Below are 19,685 nucleotides of genomic sequence, written 5' to 3' on the forward strand. Positions count from 1 at the left end.
CCTCTCTCTCCCCAGCTACTACCCACACATCTCTCAGCTCTTAGCTCAGACATCTTCCTTCACCAACACCCTCACCTCAGCCATCTGTGTCAGGGGCCTCTTATGGGCCTTGACAGTGTCCTGTCTATCTCCTGCCATAATTCACTCAGGAGATTGTGTGCCAGTAAACTCTAAGCTCCTGAAAGACAGGTCACAGGAGTAGTACTTGGCTCAGCAGAGTGACTGGGGCACAGATTCATAGAGGTGGGATTACTGAGCATGATCGCTCTCCCTATGCCCTTTGGGGTGGGTGGGTAATAACACCCCAACCGAATAAGAGAAGTAAGTAAAAGTGAAGCAAACAGCCAGAGCATGTTCAGCAGTCTGGTACATTCAGGGCAGAAGCACTCAGAATTCAGCTGAGGAGAATCATCACTGGTCTCTTGTTCTTTTAATCTCTTGCCCTTGTTTCTATAAGCACTCACCTTTTTGCATATGTGAGTATGATGTATTTCCTGGAGATAAAGCACAAGAAACAGTGATTTGAAAGTAGAGTTTGCCTCTGTAACAGTATCTCAATGCTAGAGATAGAACATGAGAAAGGATGGACCACTTAATTAAAAATGTTGGGTATGACCTGCTCTCACGCACAAAATGTGGTGCCCTTATCATAGGGCAGCAGCCCCTCATCTCTTGCCAGCCACAGGAAGAAAGGCATATGAGTTCATGCCCCATCTCCAAGACCTAGCCTTGCTGAGTTGTTTACAGTACCCCTTACTCTTGTGGCTCCCATAAGTCACTCAATCCTTGGAACTTCTTTCTGCCATTTACCAATTGCAGATAACGCTATCGGCCTGACAGCTGGCAAGATTTAACATTTAACATTCTTAAGGACCTGAAACAAAGAGTGCAGGATAGTTGTTAACCATTAGGAACCACCTTGTATATTAAGGTGGTTTTAAATTTTACATTTTGTCATTGCAGTTCACTAACCACACATAAACAGCTGGACTTCTTGCTGCTAAAAACCCTTATGAAAAAATTATGTCATTTGTGTTATGGGAGAATTCTGAGGATGAATAAGGAGGGTGTTCTCAGCAGCAATGGGAAAGAATGTATATGACTGACAGCTCGTATCTGCATAGTGCTAAATAGACAAGTTAACCCACACTGCCCTTCCTGCCCTTCCCCTCTATCTTGATAATAGGTAGCCCAAAGTTTCTCTTCCACTTCCTTTCAAAACCCCAACATTCTGTACCAACAGCTTTTCTACCAGTACTGCATTCTCTTTCATATTTGGCCACTGACATTTGACATTGTTGACCACCCACTTGCAGATGCCACTCTACTAGATTTCTGGGGTCACACTCTACCATTGGCCTCTCTCCTACAGACAGCTCCTCCCCGGGCTTCTCACAAACTCAGCTGCCCATCTGTAAGACATTTTTTACTACAGCTGCCAGCATGCTGATGACTCCAAAGACATTAGCCTTCCCTATATTAGAGGCAGAGTGACAGGAGACCTGGGAGAAAGTCAGAATGGTAAGGAAGGCTTGGGACAGAAAGCCTGTGCCTGGAGCAAAATTCTGGATAGATCAGTATGGAGCTCACCGTAGAACATTCTACAATGTCTTCTTCTGCCATTCAAAAGGGTTGCCAGGAAGAGCTGGCTCATCATGACCTAAGACTTGTCAAGCTCATTATTTTTTATGGCTTTCTTACTTCAACTTACAAATTGTTAGTTGTTTTTGTTTTTGTTTTAATTACATAACTTAATATCTATTCTTTGTACAAGAATTGTCACAGTCCACATCATTCTCTCTCCCCCTATCTCCATCTTCTCAGTCAGCCCGATGTGTTGTGTTACTAGGAAACTCTTTCAGTCTTTCTGTTGGAAGTGTGTCTTGTTCTGCTCTGGTAAATTGTCTTGATTTAGTGCAAGGTAATTTTATTTTTTACCACATTCTATTTTTCTTTGCATCTTAAAATTCTATTGTGCCTTTCACTCTTTTAACTTGTTATCAGGGCATTTGTATCTATGTTTCTAAATGATTTGTGATTCTGGATCTTTGGTTTTTCCCTTCAAGGCATTTTCTGTTGGCTATTCTTGTCCAACATGATAACATTGTTCTCTTTTCCTACACATGCCCCAAACCTCCATTTTCATACTACTCTATATTTTAATTTTGTTAGTTCAATATTCTGCGTTTTCATGACTGCAACTTCCAGAAAACTTTGACCACTTTTGCTTTTATGAACAATTATTATTGGTTTACCATACTGCTCTTAGATGTATTTTGTCTTTTTGGTTCATTTTCTATGTGTTTATTACTAAATTCACCCTAAACATTGCTCTGACTTTTTAAATCGCCTATTTAAGTTTTTGGATCACCCATGTTAGCCTATTTGTCATGTTTTCCTCAGGGGAAACCTTCTGATCTGACCAGTCTGGGCTGTTAGAAGTATTGGCATCCACAGTTCTCCTTCACACCTATCTAAAGGACTCACAGGTTTTCCCTTTAGTTGCAATTCCTACTTGCTGAATCATTTTCAAAACTTTGGTGTTTCTCAAACTCTCTGTCACTCTGTTCTTAGAATTAGCAATGTACCCACTCAGGTCTCCAGCGTAGAAATAATTTTGCTTCAGAACTTTGAAAGCACTCCTCCATTGCCTTTGTATTTGCATTGTTAAGCCGAGCCTCTAGGAGCCGTCTGACTCCCAGCCTTGTCTCTTCATTTTGAAAGGTGACTGTAGTCTTGCCTTGGTCCCAGTGCCCTGAAACTCCATGTAAGTTGGGTCTGCACCACCTATGATGTGAGCCACATTTTGTCTGTAACTGCATGTGCTTCTGCTCTGATTAATTTTCTTGATTTATCTCAAGATAATTTACTTTGCTCTATTTTTCTGTATTCTCTTCCTAGACATCCTGTTATACTGGGCTCCTGAGCAGTCTTCAAATTCTCCTAACTTCCTTTTTCCTTAAGATAATTTGCCATGCTCCATTTCTTAAGTGTAGTCTTTATGGCAATCAATTATACTGGCTCCCATGCACTCTTGAATTTTCTTATCTCCTTTTGTCTTTTCACATCTATATCTTTTTGTACTATTTTCTGGGAAATCTCTTCAACTTTTGTCTTCAAAATCTTCAATTTTGAGTTCCTGGTTTTCTTACTCAAGTTATAAAATCCCTTGTGTTTCAAGCTATACTTTCTTTTAAAGAAAATCTTCATTTATTTTTGTCTTAGGTGCACATTTTTCTGTGTGAGGGTGTCGGATCTCCTGGAATTGGAGTTAGAGACAGTTGTGAGCTATCATGTGGGTGCTGGGAATTAAACAGGGATCATCTGAAAGAGCAGACAGTGCTCTTAACTGCTGAGCAATCTCTCCAGCCTTCAAGTTATCCTTTTCTAAGTATAGTAGTTTATATTTTTGTTATCTTTTCTATATCTCTCAGAATATGGATGGTAGGATATATGAAAGTTTGGTTTTGTTTTGTTTTTAATTTTCTTCTACTTATTCTATGTCCTCAGTTTGCTTTGTTTTGTTGTTGTTCAGCCTTTCTCATATGTGTCACTTTTCTGGTCTGATAATCCTTGGTTTTCTGGTTATGTTTGAAAATTGGGGCCTAAAAAGCTAATTGAGAGCTTTGAAGACATAGTTAAAACTTACCTATAGTTGTCTATGTCACTATGAGGTGACTTGACAGGGCCATTTCCTTTAGGTATGAAGTCTCTGATGCCCAGGGGACACCTCGCAGTCTACCTGGCTGCCACCTGCTGGAACATGGACAAGAAACTCAGCCCTCAGTCACGATATTTCCTCAGTTTTCAGAGTCTGGACCTACCCTTCCCTGTGACCTTCTTCACCAGTCTGAGTGAGGCAGAAAGAGGAGATGAGGCGCCAGCTGCACTCCCTGAACATTCTGGGGTTTCTGCAAATGCAAAGGGGGTTCATTCTCAGCTCTCCTACCTTGACTTTTGCTGAATCTGCTCACACTTATCTATTTGTCATCTAGCTTCCAACATTGGATTCTTTTAGTCTTTTCCCTGTTCTTTCAACCCTCATGAATTTACTGATTTTGAAAGGAACCTGCAGGATAAGCAAACCATCATTTCTCTCAGGTTCTGGTGGATCTCCTAGGGTTCTTCTGTATCATTTCCTAAGCTAAGATTCACCTCCTCCTTCTGTACCACATGAAACAGCCTATCTGGAAGTTAAATACTGAGTTTCTGGGACTTTTCAGTCACTAAAGAGAAGTGTTGCCTCTCCAGTCACCAGATGCAGTAGTCCTAAAATTGATTTCTTTGCTCTTGTTGCCTCAACAGGACTTCTGGTTGAGTAGATTTCTTATTGTGCTAAGAATGGAACCCAGGACCTTGAACATGAAATTCAAGTGATTGTACCCCTGAGCCGCAGGAAATCCTTAGCCTCATAAGTTAGTAGTTTTTTATGTTTATTTTTAGCATCTATTATACACGATCATATAATAATGGGTTTCACCGTAACATTTTATACACGAGTATAGTAAATTTTTTTTATCATATTCACCCCAATTACCTTTTCTTGTTCTTCTGACAGTCTTGCTGACCTCCTTCCTCTTTATCTAGTCTCACCTGTTTTCAGAAGTGTGTGTGCAAGTGTGTGTGTGTATGTGAATGGTTTTCATTAAGGCTGCTTATAGGAACATAGATAAGGATGTGTTTACAGGAAAATGGGTACCTTGCCAGTAGGTTTACCACAGGAGAAAATATTAATTGATTAGGTTTTAATAGAACTTTGTTTTGTTCACTAGAGTGGTTTGCCTACTCTTCTTGTTTCTGGTTTTATTTTTTTTTGTAATGCTTATTAAGAACTGACAATTTAGTTTTAAAATTGAATTATACAGGATCCCTGCCTAAGGAGGTGCCAATCTAAATTAGTGGGTAATAATTCTTGTTAATTAGCTGAATCTTCTACTCCCTGTCAAGACATGGTCATTTCTTTGACACTGAAGTTCTGCTTTGAGTTACAACCTCACTTGTTAGGACAAGTTAGCTATTACGGTTCGTGTGTTAACACAAATGTTTCTTGTATTATAACTAACTGATTCTGGCTCTTGACTGAAACTTTACTTAATGGCCTCGTGCAGATCTAGTGCAGGTGAGAAGGTGGTTTCTTTGAACTCTTCGTGCTATGACCCATTTCATGGTTTCCATTTGATTTTTTAGTATGACTGAATCAATTATGGAGGGCAAGACTGTTTTAACTGTTGTCAACAGTTTATAAGATAGAATCCCAGCAGACAGTAGTCAGACAGCCATGAAAAGCTTGTTGGGTTCTTGGATCCAAAAGTGCCAAAGTCACATTAACCCAAGTCTGCCTATAGACTTGCACTTGATAAGCTCCTAAAGTGAGGAGTAATTTTCCTTCAACCTTTGCCCTTTTGTCTAGTGTTACAAGCCTCAAGCCTCTGTGATAGCAAACCAACCACAGAGAAACAGTAGTCAATTCTTCAATGCTTGTTTGTAACAATCTGCCTAAAATAAGAATGAAATACTGGCCAGCAAGATGCAAAGATTCATCATGTTTAAAGGGTGCTTGCCTCCAATCCTGATGGCCTGAGTTTGATTCCCCCGAATCCACATGGTGGAAGCAGAGAACCAACTCTCAAAACAGTAGTGTTCTCTCTCTCTCTCTCTCTCTCTCTCTCTCTCTCTCTCTCTCTCTCTCGTACATGCACGCATACACACACACACACACACACACACATATACACAAAGTAAATAAACAAATGTTAAAAAAAATGCTTTCTTTCATGACTATGAAAGATGCCATGGCCAAATCCACTGAATCATAGGAACAGCTCTGACCTTGGCCTAAAGCCCAGCTGATGCGTGCTTTTACTGCCCTTGAAGAAAGGATGGGTTTTACATATTCAAATGATGGTTTGGAATAAAAAATGGTGAAGAGGAAGAAATGGAGTCAGGAGAAGTATATATATTAAGTCAGTTTGCTTAATATAGATGTAATGCTTAGCTACAAATAGGGAGGAAATGTCATGAGTGTTGTTTCCTTTAACCCTTTGGCTCAGCTGGAGATGCTTTCCTGGAGGTATCTGTGTGTTAGAACTGTGTCTCTTTGTACAGTATGAAATGTAGACCAAAAAAATATAATTAAAAGATGCCTAGTAAATAGAGCATGTTCTTTTATTTATTGAAAGTCTAACGCATGAGAAGATTCTACTAAAATAATAAACTTCGGAGTTAGGTTCTGATTTCCCCAAAATTATGACAACCAAATATCCTCTTGTGTAGTAGATATTAGTCAAAATGTGAGGTATACTCCAGAGAGGAGTGAGGGCTGTAAGTGCATCAGGCCATTTCATTGTAAGGTCTCTATTCTGCCCCCAAAACCTGCACACTATCTTGATGTGAGTTTTCAGAACAAATTGCTTTGAAATTTCCTACTCTATGTTACTTGTCAAACTATCTGCCCAACATTAAGAAGTTAAGCCTAGCCGGGCGATGGTAGTGCATACCTTTAATCCCAGCACTCGAGGGGCAGAGGCAGGCAGATCTCTATGAGTTTGAGGCCAGCCTGGTCTACAAGAGCTCAGTTCCAGGACAGCTAGGGCTGTTACACAGAGAAATCCTGTCTTGAAAAAAAAAATCAAAAAAAAAAAAGAAGTTAAGCCTAATAAGTAGATTACCATGCTTCTGTTTGTTTGATTAAGAGAATTTATGGGAAGTGGCTGCTTATATAATATAAAAAGTTCATTACAGTATGCTATTATTCTCTGTGTCATGAAATGGTTTTTATATCTGCCTTGAGTTCCCTGGGAAATTCAACAAACCAGCAAGCTAAATATTCCTTTAATAGACAAATAGTTCCTCTCTGCTGTCAAGAGGTGATGACAAAATATTCACATCAATAATTTAAAAAGTTTGTGAGCCCAGTCTGTACTCATCCTGTCTTAAAATATAACCTTCTTTGGTATTTAATGTTCATTTTCAGAGGCATCTGTGACATAGCCAAGTAACCACTGAATGTTCTGTTTTTCCCTTTGGTCCTCTTATGAGTGATCTGGGGAGCACACAAAATTGTCCTGTGTTCATCTCAGCTGATAAAGCAAACTCATTCTAAGCATAAACACTGAAGTCAAGCTACTCAGATTTTTTTCATTTCTTTTCTTTCCTTGCCAAAAAATATGTAAAATTAACTTAAACTATATGGTGTATTCTTTTATTAGACATTAGATTATAGATATCCCAAGGTCAGCAGTAAATCAAAGATTTTTCTCTTCCTTTTTTTCTCTTCTCTGGGGAGGTTAAAACATTACCCTTGAATTTAAGATCTCCCAATTCAGGACCCTGCCTTCCAAATAGCAGGAATTACAGATGTGCACCACCAGGCCCAACTCTATTTGCTCCATTTATGAAAAATGAGAACATAAAGCAGGTAAGTAGAGCTTCCTATGAGAAGCTGCTCTTGGAGCCAAGGAGCTTATGTATCCTCACAGTGTACACCTGGAGGGTAATGGTCTGTCCTTCCTGTTGTCAAACTCAAATGTTTAGTGTTGCAAGCCCAGGAACATCCCAGCTAGAGGACAAGAAATGAACAACTAGTTGTATACTTTGGAGAGGCTTCCTCTTCTGTGGTGAGGTGATGAGGTCTCCTTCACATTCACATAATGCGGGAATAAACACTATGGCCAGCAAGGTATGAAACTTCTCAACAAATAGGGTGTACTTTATGTCTAAAGTCTCAGTTTTAAATTCATCTTGGTTTTTCTTTAAAAGGAAGAAGGGGGTGGTGAAACTTTCTTTCAAACAAATGCACAAATTTTTAAAAGCCACAATTTGCTCTAATAACAAGGTTGAGGGTGGGCCTGCCCCTGCTGTTAATGTACTTATGCCCTCCTGCAGGGAGAAGACAGGCTAGCCATCCTGAGCACCACAGTGTGGCCACATGTTACCAAGCAATTAGGAACTGATTGTTTGTCTTCTTTGCAGGTGGGAAGGAAAGAATGAAAATGAAGTGGGCAGATGTAAGGAGACCGGCCAAGTCCATGTGACTGTGGATCTGAAGTACTACCGACCAACCGAAGTGGTAAGGACTCCCTCACCACCCAGTATGTGACCACACTTGGCCAGCTGGCTGGGAAAATGCCCTCATAGAATGCCTGCTGCCAACCTTCAAAGCTCTGTAACACGCCTCTCTGGCATACTCCATAGGGCACTTCCCAAATGAGAACAAGGAGAATTAAGTTTGAGATACCATTCTCACCACAAAAATCCATTGCTCTGTAAACGAAAACAAGATTAAAACACACCCAAGAAAATAGTTGATTCCAGAAATGGAGATCATAATTTGCACTATCTTATCTCATTGGTCTGGTCTGAGAAATGATCTCTGATACCCACAAGATGTCTACTTTAACAAACCCTAGATCTGCAGGGTTTCTAGGGACCAAGGCCATTTTTACCTGCCACCTGTCTTACTAGCCATGTGTGCACACTCACACAAATCACTAACATGCTTATGTATCTGGTACAAAGTCATATGCACATTTCTGAAAGACCACCCCCACACCATAAATCTCTGCTCAAATACCATCCTATTCATGGATCCTTTCTAATAAATATTTTACTACCACTAACATTTCTCTTTTGTCTCTGTAATTACCTGTACACTCTAGGATAGTGGTTTCTTTCCTAATGCTGAAACCCTTTAAGACAGTTCTTCATATTGTGTTGACCACCCCCTAACCACAAAATTATTTTTATTGCTACTCCATAACTGTAATTTTGATACTGTTATGAATCATAATGTAAATATTGGTATTTTTCAATGGTCTTAGACCACCCCTATGAAAGTATCATTCGACCTCCAAGGGGGTCACAACCCACTGCTTGAGAGACATTGCTTTAGGACCTGTTATAATCATTTGTTTTCATGTTTTCCTTCCTTTGCCAGATTCTAAATTCTTTGAGAATTGAGACTTTGGAGGGGAAAAGAGGACAAAAGTCTAGCAAGATAGTTGTTTATACTTACTGACCAGCAGACAGGCAGATATACTTTTAAATAGAGAAGATCCCCTACTAGGAAATAATTTAGGGGACTGGAAAATGACCCAGTGGCTAAAGGTGCTTGCTGCCAAGGCTAATGACCTGAATTTGCTCCTCAGAACCCACATGATTGAAGGAAAGAAACAACTCCTGAAAGTTGTCCTCTGACTTCCACAGTCATGTGTTGCACACACATATACACAATAATTGTTTAAAAAGGGAAGTAGATTGTTAGTGTCAATAGTATATACTGTTACTGTTAATACAAAACGTCTTTTGTTCTAAGTTTATTTGAATGTATAATGATATCACTGCTTTAATATATCCATATTTATTATGATAATAAAACCAAATGTGTCTAAAATGAATTTCTAAAGGTGACGGAAAGCACTATCTTCAGAGAGAGGGTCGGGATGTGTATAGTGAGTGGTTGTGGAATGGCACCTTTAGAACCCTTTTTCTCTGGGTTGTGTGTCATACAAATTTCAGAGACTGGGAAAAGCCAGTGAAGACAGTTTGAAAGTGAAGTGTATTGTCATTGGCCACTCTTTAAAATGTGTTGTTTTATGCTGGCCCCCCTCAAAAGAACTATGTTCGGTATGTGCCTCTTCCACACAGAAAGAAATCTGTACAAAGGAAGTGAACATTGGCTTAGGACAGGTAGTGCTGTGCAGTCCTGCATTGTCCCCCACAGGGTGTGGCCAGGCCTTGACACAGAGAATGATTGTTCTTAGCTAATGGTGAGTGGGTGTGCCTAGGAGAGGATGTGCCTGTCCCTGGGGGAGAAAGATACTAGCCTTGCTCCTGCTGACACAGCAAGGACCTCCTCTGCCAGTTGTTCCCCTGTCCTGAAGAGCTGCAAGGACATCATTTCTCTATAACACTTCACAAGTCATATATAGGGACAAATTTTTTTTTCTCACAAATAAAGATAATCACTTCAGAGTGGAAACGTCACCATACCAGCAGAAACAGTTCCCACAACAGCTTAAACATGGCTCTTTCTCTGACACCAAAATAGTTTCAGAAACTAGGAAGTCATTAAGAACGGCTTGTCTATCATTCTCATTTAGACAAGGTGTGGGATTGATAAGGACCCAGAACAAAAGAATTTGTAGAACAGGAAGAGGACCCTCTCTGACTAACAAGACTGTTCTTGAATCCCCACCGACCCCCTTTCCTGCCCTGCTGCATCCCTTCCCTTCCCATTCTTTGTTCATTCAAATGCTATCATCATACCTGTTCTGCAACTCTCTTGACACCAGCATTGTTTGAACATAAGAGTGGTGTCTGATTTCATATGCGTGCTTGCTGCCCCCTTTCCTTTGGCTGACTCTCCCACAGATTCCCTTTACTACACTACAGAGTTATAGATCTTATTCTCTGTTTTATCTTTCTGAGCCTCTTGGCTGCGTTCTCTTCATTCACCGCACTTCACCCTCATAGTCAATTGGGCATGCTTTCCTTCCACAGTGAAACTAAACTTTTAACCCCATTCCTCAAAACAAGTTCTCTGAAACTTGGATCAACCTGAAGTGACAGGCTTTCTGTGGAGTTGCCTCCAGGGTGACAGTGTTCTTCCAGTTGAAAGGTGACTGCGTTATTAACAAGCTTTTTCCAAATGTGGAGCCTGTCAGCCATAAGAGTTCATTCCTTTGAGTCCTGAGAAGCACTATGTCCCTCGGAGGCTGGTAGCTGGAACAGGGGAGACACATGAAATGAACAGACTCTAAGAAGGGCAGGAAGAACACCAATTCTTCTTTGAAAACAGCCCTCTCCTTCTCAATCTCAATCTGTCCTGCATGACCCGGAGACTCCTGTTAGGCTTCTTTGTATTCTTTTCACAAGTTAGCAAACTTGTGAAACTCTGTTTTCATCAGCTTTGGGTCATCTGTCACCAAAGATCTTCATCATGTACAGGTACTCAAAGCCAAACATAACGTAGGCATGGGGATGTAGCTCAGTGATAGATACTCGTCTAGTGTTCACAAGACCCTAGGTTCAACTACTAGCACCCCCAAAATAATTAACATTTAATGCATTCATTCATTCAATTTTTTTAAAGTATAGACTGTATTGTCTTATAGAGAATTGGCTCTAGAATGAGCAAAACTAAATAACATAAAGAAAATTTAAAAACAAAACAAGAAGTAATAAAGACACACACACATACATCATCTATCAGAAAGAACAGTGATATCTTAAAGCAAGACTAACAGAAAGTAGAGCATTATGTTGTTGTTTTTCTCAAAACAAAAAAAAGTGTGGGGGGGGGGGAGCTGGTCTTAAGAAGGCCCTTTCCTTAGGCAGGCAGTGGTGGCATAAGTCTAACGGCAGAGGCAGGCCAATCTCTGTGAGTTCAAAACCACTCTGATCTACAGAGTAAGTTTTAGGACAGTCAAACAAAACCTTAAACCTTGCTTCTGTATTAGCATGAGGGGTGTGGAAGGTTTTTCTTCTGGATCAAGGACTCCAGCTGTGATTCGAGCTGAGCGGAGTCACGTCTTTTGGTGCTCTACCTCTGAGTCTTTACGACTCCTTTGGATACTGAGGAATTTTGCTACCACCGAAAGCTTAGGCTGGGAAATTAAGCTTTCCACCTCTCACTGCCTCTGAGTTCCAGAGAACTCGGTAATAGCAGTACAGGTGCCTGAGTTCTGTGATACTTGGGACCAATGCCTTGGGCTGGATGATCACTTTTCTGCCTGTACAAACCCCATTTTCCATACCCAGACATGTAAAACAAAAGAAACTAAAATTTACATGAAATTTCCTTACATGCATTTAGTGACACACAGATTTATTACACAGTGCACTCATTTCTGGTTTTATTATTTTATTTTGTGTATGGGTGTTTTGTCTGATTATATGTCTGTGTACGACATGGTGCCCATGAGGTCAGAAGACAAAGAAGAGTCTCCTGGAACAGGAATGAGCTGCCATGTGGGTGCTAGGAGTCAAACCCAGATCCTCTGGAAGAACAGCAAGTACAGCCCCAGTGTATTTGTTTCTGAGAGAAAGCAATCTTCCAAACGTGGGCCTCTGACCAGAAGACTCTGCATTTTGCACCTGTCAGCTACTAGATGTATATATAATCTTAGGCAAGTTACTTAATTTCTCAGTGTTTCTCTTTCTTCATTATTAAAAATGGGATTAATTGTAAAATTTCTTTGAAAGAATTATTTGAGGATGAAAGGAGTCAATTATAGTATTTGAAAAGATAAATATCTTATATGCTGGCTGTATTCGTTTCTTATTTACTCATTCCTTACATATTTACTCCATACCACTAGCCTCTGATAATGTAATAATAAGCAGACTGACTTGCCCTCAATAAATGTGGTAGATATGCAAATGTCATCCATCAATCTGAAAAAAATAGACTGTCACAATCAAAAACCTGTACAGATCAATCATAGGAATATAGAAAGGGTCATCCAGGCTTCAGTTACTGTGTGTGTGTGTGTGTGTGTGTGTGTGTGTGTGTGTATGAATGTGTGTGTTATACAAAGTATACAATAAATTATATATTTAAATATCAAAGCTTTTCCCTCTTGGTTTTTATCTTTTAATTTTATTTCTTAAGATTTAGTAGCTGTTCAGTGTTATAAACATATCAAAGAAATATGAGTATTTGATACTGACCTAATACTTACAAAACCACAAAGATGTCTTCTTCTTTGAAAAATTTTAAGTTAAAAAATTCCAAAAGGAGAGATTATCCTAGTATCCATCCTCTTGTGCCAGATTTTGTTTGTTTGGTTTGGTTTGCTTTGGTTTGGTTTTTGGTTTTTTGAGACAGGTCTTTTGTTTTTCTCTGTGCCACAGTCCCTGGCTGTCCTGGAACTCATTCTATAGACTAGGTTGGCCTCAAACTAACTGAGATCCACCTGCCTCTATCTCTCAGGTGCTGGGATTAAAGGCACATGTCACCACTGCTCAGATTGTGCCAGATTTTTAACGACATCAAATGATCAAGCCAGTGCACAAAAAAAGAAAAAAAAAGTATTTTGTTTTGTTTTCAGTGAAACTAGCTGAAATCCATTTTTCTTTTTCCTTTTTTTTTTTCTACTGAGAACTTTAAGAAATGAGGTGAAGGACCAAAACTCAAGTGTTTTTTTCTTTAAAGAAAAAGAAAAGTATCTTGAGTTAAAGTTTGTAACATTTATTATCATTTTTCTCTCACAAGAGTGTTAATATTTAACTTTCATTTTTCTTCCAATAGTGTTTTTATGTCCTTGGTTATTATTGGTTTTTATTATATTTAGACATCATCAATTCATTTCTAATTACTACAGATATTGAGAAAAATATCTATGGATTAATATATAAAACTAAGAAGGCAGTAACTTCAAAGAAGTCCATCAGGCCAGCTAGCTTTGCTCCAGTGGAAGCATGTGGCCTGTTCCTAATCAAATTACCATATGCTTGCCTAGTTGTCCCCTCTGCCCCCCATAAACTTTTCCTAATATTTTTCTGTAAATGATGTTAAGCTAAATGGCCTATAATTGCTTGCTCTATCTCAAAGCCTTGTTTAGAATAATGGTACATAACACTTTCCAGACCTCAGGAATCTGATCTGTCATCAGAGGATGTGTATAAGTAGCAGTTCAAGCATCCTTCCACTCTGTCTCTAAGTACCTGGTGTAAAAAGCTCTTGTGTTCACCCAGCTGGCCTTTTGTCCTGAAACTCCCCTTCCCTCCGATGCTGTTCTCACTGCCTTCTCACACTTGGCTCTTAGGGCAGGAAATGAGATCCCTCTGTGCTGTCCCTCACTCCAGCCCTGGTGGTGGTCAACCCATGGCTTAGGTCCTGATCCTGTGACCTTAAAATTCTCATACCCCCTTCCACTCCTGCTTGCTTTTGTTCCTTGCTCTGCCTGGTGAGAGCTGAGGTCAGAGGATGCATAGAGACCTGATTATAGGCTAGTGTGTCTCTTCCGGCACTGCTGGACCTGTAAAAGAAGTTAGGCTGCTGGTTCTGGAAGGTCCTTTGCAGTGTTAACATTTTGCCACGTTCTGTTTTCACAACTACATGACCATGGTGGCTGGAATGCTGTCAGTAGTGCCCAATCATAATGCTTCCTCTTCTGAATTATTCTTGGGCTTCTCACTGCTTGATTTTATAAATAGTTTATATCTCTAAATCACTGTTTATTTTTTTTAAGCCTCCCTCTTAGGCTCCTCATTCTAATCTTTATATCCTTCCTTAATCACATTGCCCTTTCCTGCCCCTTTCCTTCCTTGGACTTAACCAAAAGAGCTTTAAATTTCAATCTCCTCAGTTGATTCTCAAATATTCCACTGTGTGTTTTCTATCCTTCATAAAATCGCATTGAAAACCCTTTGGGGCATATACCTTTCCTGCTGACGCCTGTGATCATTTGCTGGCAGTTGGCCCCCTTGAGAATAATTTATATCTAATGAAATAGCAATTATAATTGTGTACAGAGTATAGTGTCTTCAGCTTCTCTCAAATATTTTTCTTATAATATCATTAAGACTCAAAAATCTGTCTATACAGCTTTATATTGTTTTATTTAAAATTTTGTTTTGATTTTTCCTTAAACTTAGCTGGTATCCTTATTATCAGTACTTTTTGAGTTGCATCAGTAGAGAACTCCTTTGCAATCTGTTCCTTTATATGTGTGTGTATATATATATATATATATATATATATATATATATATATATATGCTGTCTGTCTGTCTGTCTCCAGGTAAAAACTATCTTCATTTATAATCCTAATACTGAGGCTTCACATCTATAAAATAATTTTCAGATTCTGTTTTAGCATTTGCCTATTACTGCAGGGAGAACAGTTAGCTGGAGTTCAGCTCATGCTAAGATAAGCTTTGATGTGTTATTCTGCTTTCCATTGCTGTGACAAACACAGGGCAGGGGACACATTCTTTCTCCTAGTTTCAGCCCGTGGCTGGCTCACTCTGTTTCTGAGTAGTTGGTGGTAAAGCAAAGCACTATGGCAAAGGTTAAGCTAAAGTGGAGCTACTCTTCATATTGAAACCAGACAGAGAGAAAAAGGAAAGGAAGAAAAGAGGACAGAAAGAGGGTAGAGACAAGGTATGTCACAAGTGGCCTGCCTCCCTTCCCCTAACTAGCCCCGACCACCCAATAATGCCATGAATCTACCAGTGAAAGAATCAATTGATTAGATGGGAGAGCTCTAGATCCAATCAGCTCTCAATAATTGCATCATCCAGTGTAGTACCAAGCCTTGCAACAAAAGCCTTTTGACGAATACTTCATATGTCAGCCATAGCATATGAATGCTATGAATATTCATATTCATAGCATATGAATACCTACAGTGCTACAATTTCTAATGAGAGATCAGTCTGTGACCAGGTTATTACCTGTTCCGTATTTCTCAGCCCCAACAATTAGTCTGAAATTTAAACACACATACAATTTGCTGGTCTTTAAAATCAACAATGCTCTTTCTGTTCTACCAAGCCATATTTAACCTCTAAATTAACTAATCAAAACAAAAAAAAAAAACAAAACCTCTGTTCATACAGGCGTGTGTGTGTGTGTGTGTGTGTGTGTGTGTGTGCGCGCGCGCGTGTGTGTGGCCTTGGCTGTCCTGGAACTAGCTCTCTAGATCTGCCTGGCCTTAAACTCAGAGATCCACCTGCCTTTCCTCCTGAGTGCTGGGATTTTAGGTATATAGCCCCACTGCCTTACTCATAGAGAGTTCATAAGGAATATTGTTTGCAGTACTTCAGTATTCTCTTACCCTATCTGTTTTATCCTTCCAATAAGGTTATTATTTTGTTGCTACTGTTGCTGTTGTTGTATTTTGAAACAGGGTTTCTCTGTTGCCCCGGCTTTCCTTGAACTCACTCTGTAATCCAGGCTGGCCTTGATCAGAGATCAGCCTGCCTCTGCCTCCAGAATGCTGGGGTTATGGGCATGTGCTACCACCACCAGGCTAAAAGATAATTATTCTTTACCAAATGTATTTTTTTTTCATATAATATTCTTCCTTTTAGAAACAGTTTTACTTAATATTAATTTGTTTATGTATATGGGTGTTTTGTCTGCATATACCAAAAGAAGGAGTGGGATTCCTGGGACTACAGTTATAGATGGTTGTGAGCTGCCATGTGGGAATTGAACTTAGGGCCTATAGAAGAGCCGCTAGTGATCTTTTTTTTTTTTTTCCATTTTTTTATTGAGAAAAGGAGAAAAAAAAAACAAGTTTCCACCTCCTCCCAGCCTCCCATTTCTCTCCCCCTCCTCCCACCCCTCTCCCCCTCCCCCCACTCCTCTCCCCATCCCTCTCCAGTCCAAAGAGCAGTCAGGGTTCCCTGCCCTGTGGTAAGTCCTAGGTCCTCCCCTCTCCATCCATTTCTAGGAAGGTGAACATCCAAACTGGCTAGGCTCCCACAAAGCCAGCACATTACGTAGGTTCAAAACCCCGTGCCATTGTCCTTGGCCTCTCAGCAGCCCTCATTGTTCACCATGCTCAGAGAGTCCAGTTTTATCCCATGCTTTTTCAGTCACAGTCCAGCTGGCCTTGGTGAGCTCCCAATAGATCAGCTCCACTGTCTCAGTGGGTGGGTGCACCCCTCATGGTCCCGACTTCTTTGCTCATGTTCTCCCTCCTTCTGCTCCTCATTGGGACCTTGGGAGCTCAGTCCAGTGCTCCAGTGTGGGTCTCTGTCTCCATCTCCATCCATCACCAGATGAAGGTTCTATGATGATATGCAAGATATTCGTCAGTATTGCTATAGGATAGGGTCATTTCAGGTTCCCTATCCTCAGCTGCCTAAGGAACTGGGGACCTTGGCTTGGGCATCTGGGAGCCACTCTAGGTTCAAGTCTCTTGCCAACTCTAAGGTGGCTCCCTTAACTAAGAATTGTGCTTCTGTGCTCCCCTATCCAACCTTCCTTTATCGGGATAAAGGAAGGCAGCTAATGATCTTAACTACTGAACCAACCATCCAGGTCTAATTTGGAAACAGTTTTACTGTCCAAGTATGAACTATCTTGAGTCTACTAAATGTAACCTACGAATCTCTTTTGAGCTCTCTCCTTCTTTACTCTGTATGCTTTCTCCTGCCTTGCTCCGTGAACCTTTGGCTCAGGAGTCTCGTTTCTCCATTTAATGTTACATCTACTAGCAAAGTTGAGATGTCATCTGGCTATTTTTCCATAAGGCTTCAAGGTGAAATATTCATAAATGATTATTTCTTGACAAGCTTTGATCTTCTTCATAGACAAGAGTGTTCAACATGTGGTTCCATTGACCTTTGTTCAGGGATAAGCATTGTCCTTAACAGCAAAATTGAGTTTATGTGTTTTGGCATACCGAGATAAATGGCTAGTTTCTTGGCTGAGTCAGGTGTGCCCTGCTGCATGAAAACTGGTGTGAGAATGCTAGACTAAAAGCCTAGCTGAGAGTGAACATGAGTGGCTTTAGTGTTCACTGCAGGAATCTGTAGATTTTTTTAAAAAAAGATTTAATTTCATATGTATGGGTGTTTTGCCTATATGTGTACTTAGCACCCTGAGAGGTCAGAGAAGGGCATTGAGGTTAGAGATATAGGTGACTTTGAGCTGCCATGTGGGTTCCGGGAATGGAAACTTGGTCTGCTGGAAGAGTAATCAATACTTTTAATCGCTGAGCCATCTCTCAGTCTCCCCTGTAGATATTTTAAATACAATTCTGATTTATCTTCACAGTTTCTCAATATTACTTCAATATATAAAAATGCAATATGTTGTATATGACTGACCTCCCCAAAAAAGCATTTCTGCACTGGGTAGTGGTAGCACATGCCTTTAATCCCAGTGCTTGGAAGGCAGAGGCAGGCAGATCTCTATGAGTTCGAGACTAGCATGGTCTACAGAGCAAGTGTCAGTACAGGCTCTAAAGCTACATAGAGAAACCCTGTCTTGAAAAAACAAAAAGAAAAGAAAAGAAAAAGAATATTTCTGGAAGATGGGGAAAGGGAGATGAGTCTTTAATCAAGTACTCAATACGCTGGGGTAGGTGGATATCTGTGAGTTTGAGGACAGCCTGGTCTACATAGCTAGTTCCAGGACAGCCAAGGCTATGTAGAGATACTTTGTCTCAAAAAGAACCTCACACATACACACGCACACAAGCATTTGTATCTCAGATTTATAGGATCAGCCGAAACTGTCTGCTATCCTCTGCCTTTAGGCTCAAGAGCTAAACAAAAGTTTTTATTAGCTGGTAGATGGGGACAATAACCCAGCTCAATTTGAGCTGAAATTGTTTCAGAATTCTAAAAATAAAAGGACTGTGTAAATATTAGCTTCTTGTGCTCTGTATTGTCTTTTTCTTCAGTCTGCTTGTTAATAATTATTCTCATCATCATCATTTACTCTTGTGTGGTCAGTAGTTATCAAAAGACAACTTTTGAAACTTGGTCTTCAACTCTTGAGGTTTTCTTTTAAATATTTACCTTGTACTTAACATAACAGAGGAGGAAAATACCAGCTGCTTAGTACTGGCAGATCTATGCTTCTTGATTCAGTGGTAAGAAGAGGACCATGGTAAAAGGTAGGATCATGTTGGACTGTTCACCTTCTTATAATTCTGCCTACATTGTGTATTCCTGAACTTTGTGAATGGTCACATTCTTCTGTACCTTCTATAGCCTTAATGTCCATGTTGGGTGAAAGCGATCACCCAGGACAGCTGAGTGACATCTCTCAGTATTTAACTCACTACCACTCCCTTCACTTATGGTTCATCAGTGTTCAAACAGCATGTCCATGCTTGTGCCTTAAGGATGTCCCTTCAATAATCCAAAATTTGGGCTTAATTTTCTATCGCTACTATAACAAATTACAAGAACTTCTACATTCTGTGAACATGAACTCTTACCATTTACAGAGAGCAGTCAGAAATCTATAACTTGGTTAAAGTCAGGCTGTTGACAGGACCATGTTCCTTCTAGAAACTCAATGGAAGGTTTTATGTTAATTACAAGGATGGTTATTAATTGTTCAGAAAGCCTATAAGAAATCACTTTAAGGAGGAAGGTAAGACATTGACAGTAGCTTATTGTCCAATGAATGATTCATAATATCCACTTTTGCACATACAAATGGTAACAAGCCTTCATGAAGTCAGAGGGAGATACTCCAAAGCCCAGGACCAGGTTCCTAATGAAATAGAAATTGAAAGTAGGTTTGGTGAATTTTCTGTCTAAAGGGAGTTGAAGTCAGGAAGGGAAAGGAAGACTGCTTCTAGTTGGTTAGGAGATGCCATTAGTATATACCAGCAGTTAGATGCAGGTTGCCAGAAACCCTTAGAAAGGAGACCGGTCACACCAACCACCCTTGCGTAACCTCCTACCTGGCCTGAAGCAAGTTCTTCTGTCTGCACCTCTGGCTGATATGGCCTTCTAGATGTCCCTCCTTTTCTTTTGTACCTTCCCCTCCTCCTAAATTTTCTTAATTTAGCCTCCTTTTGTTCTTCCCTTCCCTTCACTTCAAGCTAGCCATTTGACTTTCACACTGCACACAGCATAGCAGCTCCTGAGGCCAGCAGCCTGCCTTTTGATAACTGCCATCTGACCCTGATGTGATCAAATCCCAGAGAATGTCCTCTCACTTGTCCCATTAAGTTAGTTAAACACTTGTGTTTGAGACAGATT

The 19,685-nt window shown here is 40.1% G+C and overlaps 1 protein-coding gene across 1 annotated transcript in view; it reads left to right on the forward strand.

Annotated features, from left to right (window-relative positions):
* The window catches only part of Gmds (GDP-mannose 4,6-dehydratase), a 542,397-nt gene that overhangs the window by 438,783 nt on the left and 83,929 nt on the right, over positions 1-19,685 (forward strand). Inside the window, exon 9 of the mRNA XM_041632801.1 lies at positions 7,972-8,068. Coding sequence (XP_041488735.1) covers positions 7,972-8,068 — 97 coding nt within the window. The remainder of the gene's footprint in view (positions 1-7,971; positions 8,069-19,685) is intronic.

This window comes from Microtus oregoni, unplaced genomic scaffold, assembly GCF_018167655.1.
Source record: "Microtus oregoni isolate MIOR12 unplaced genomic scaffold, Mior012 000042F_ref0000377, whole genome shotgun sequence".
NCBI lineage: Eukaryota > Metazoa > Chordata > Mammalia > Rodentia > Cricetidae > Microtus > Microtus oregoni.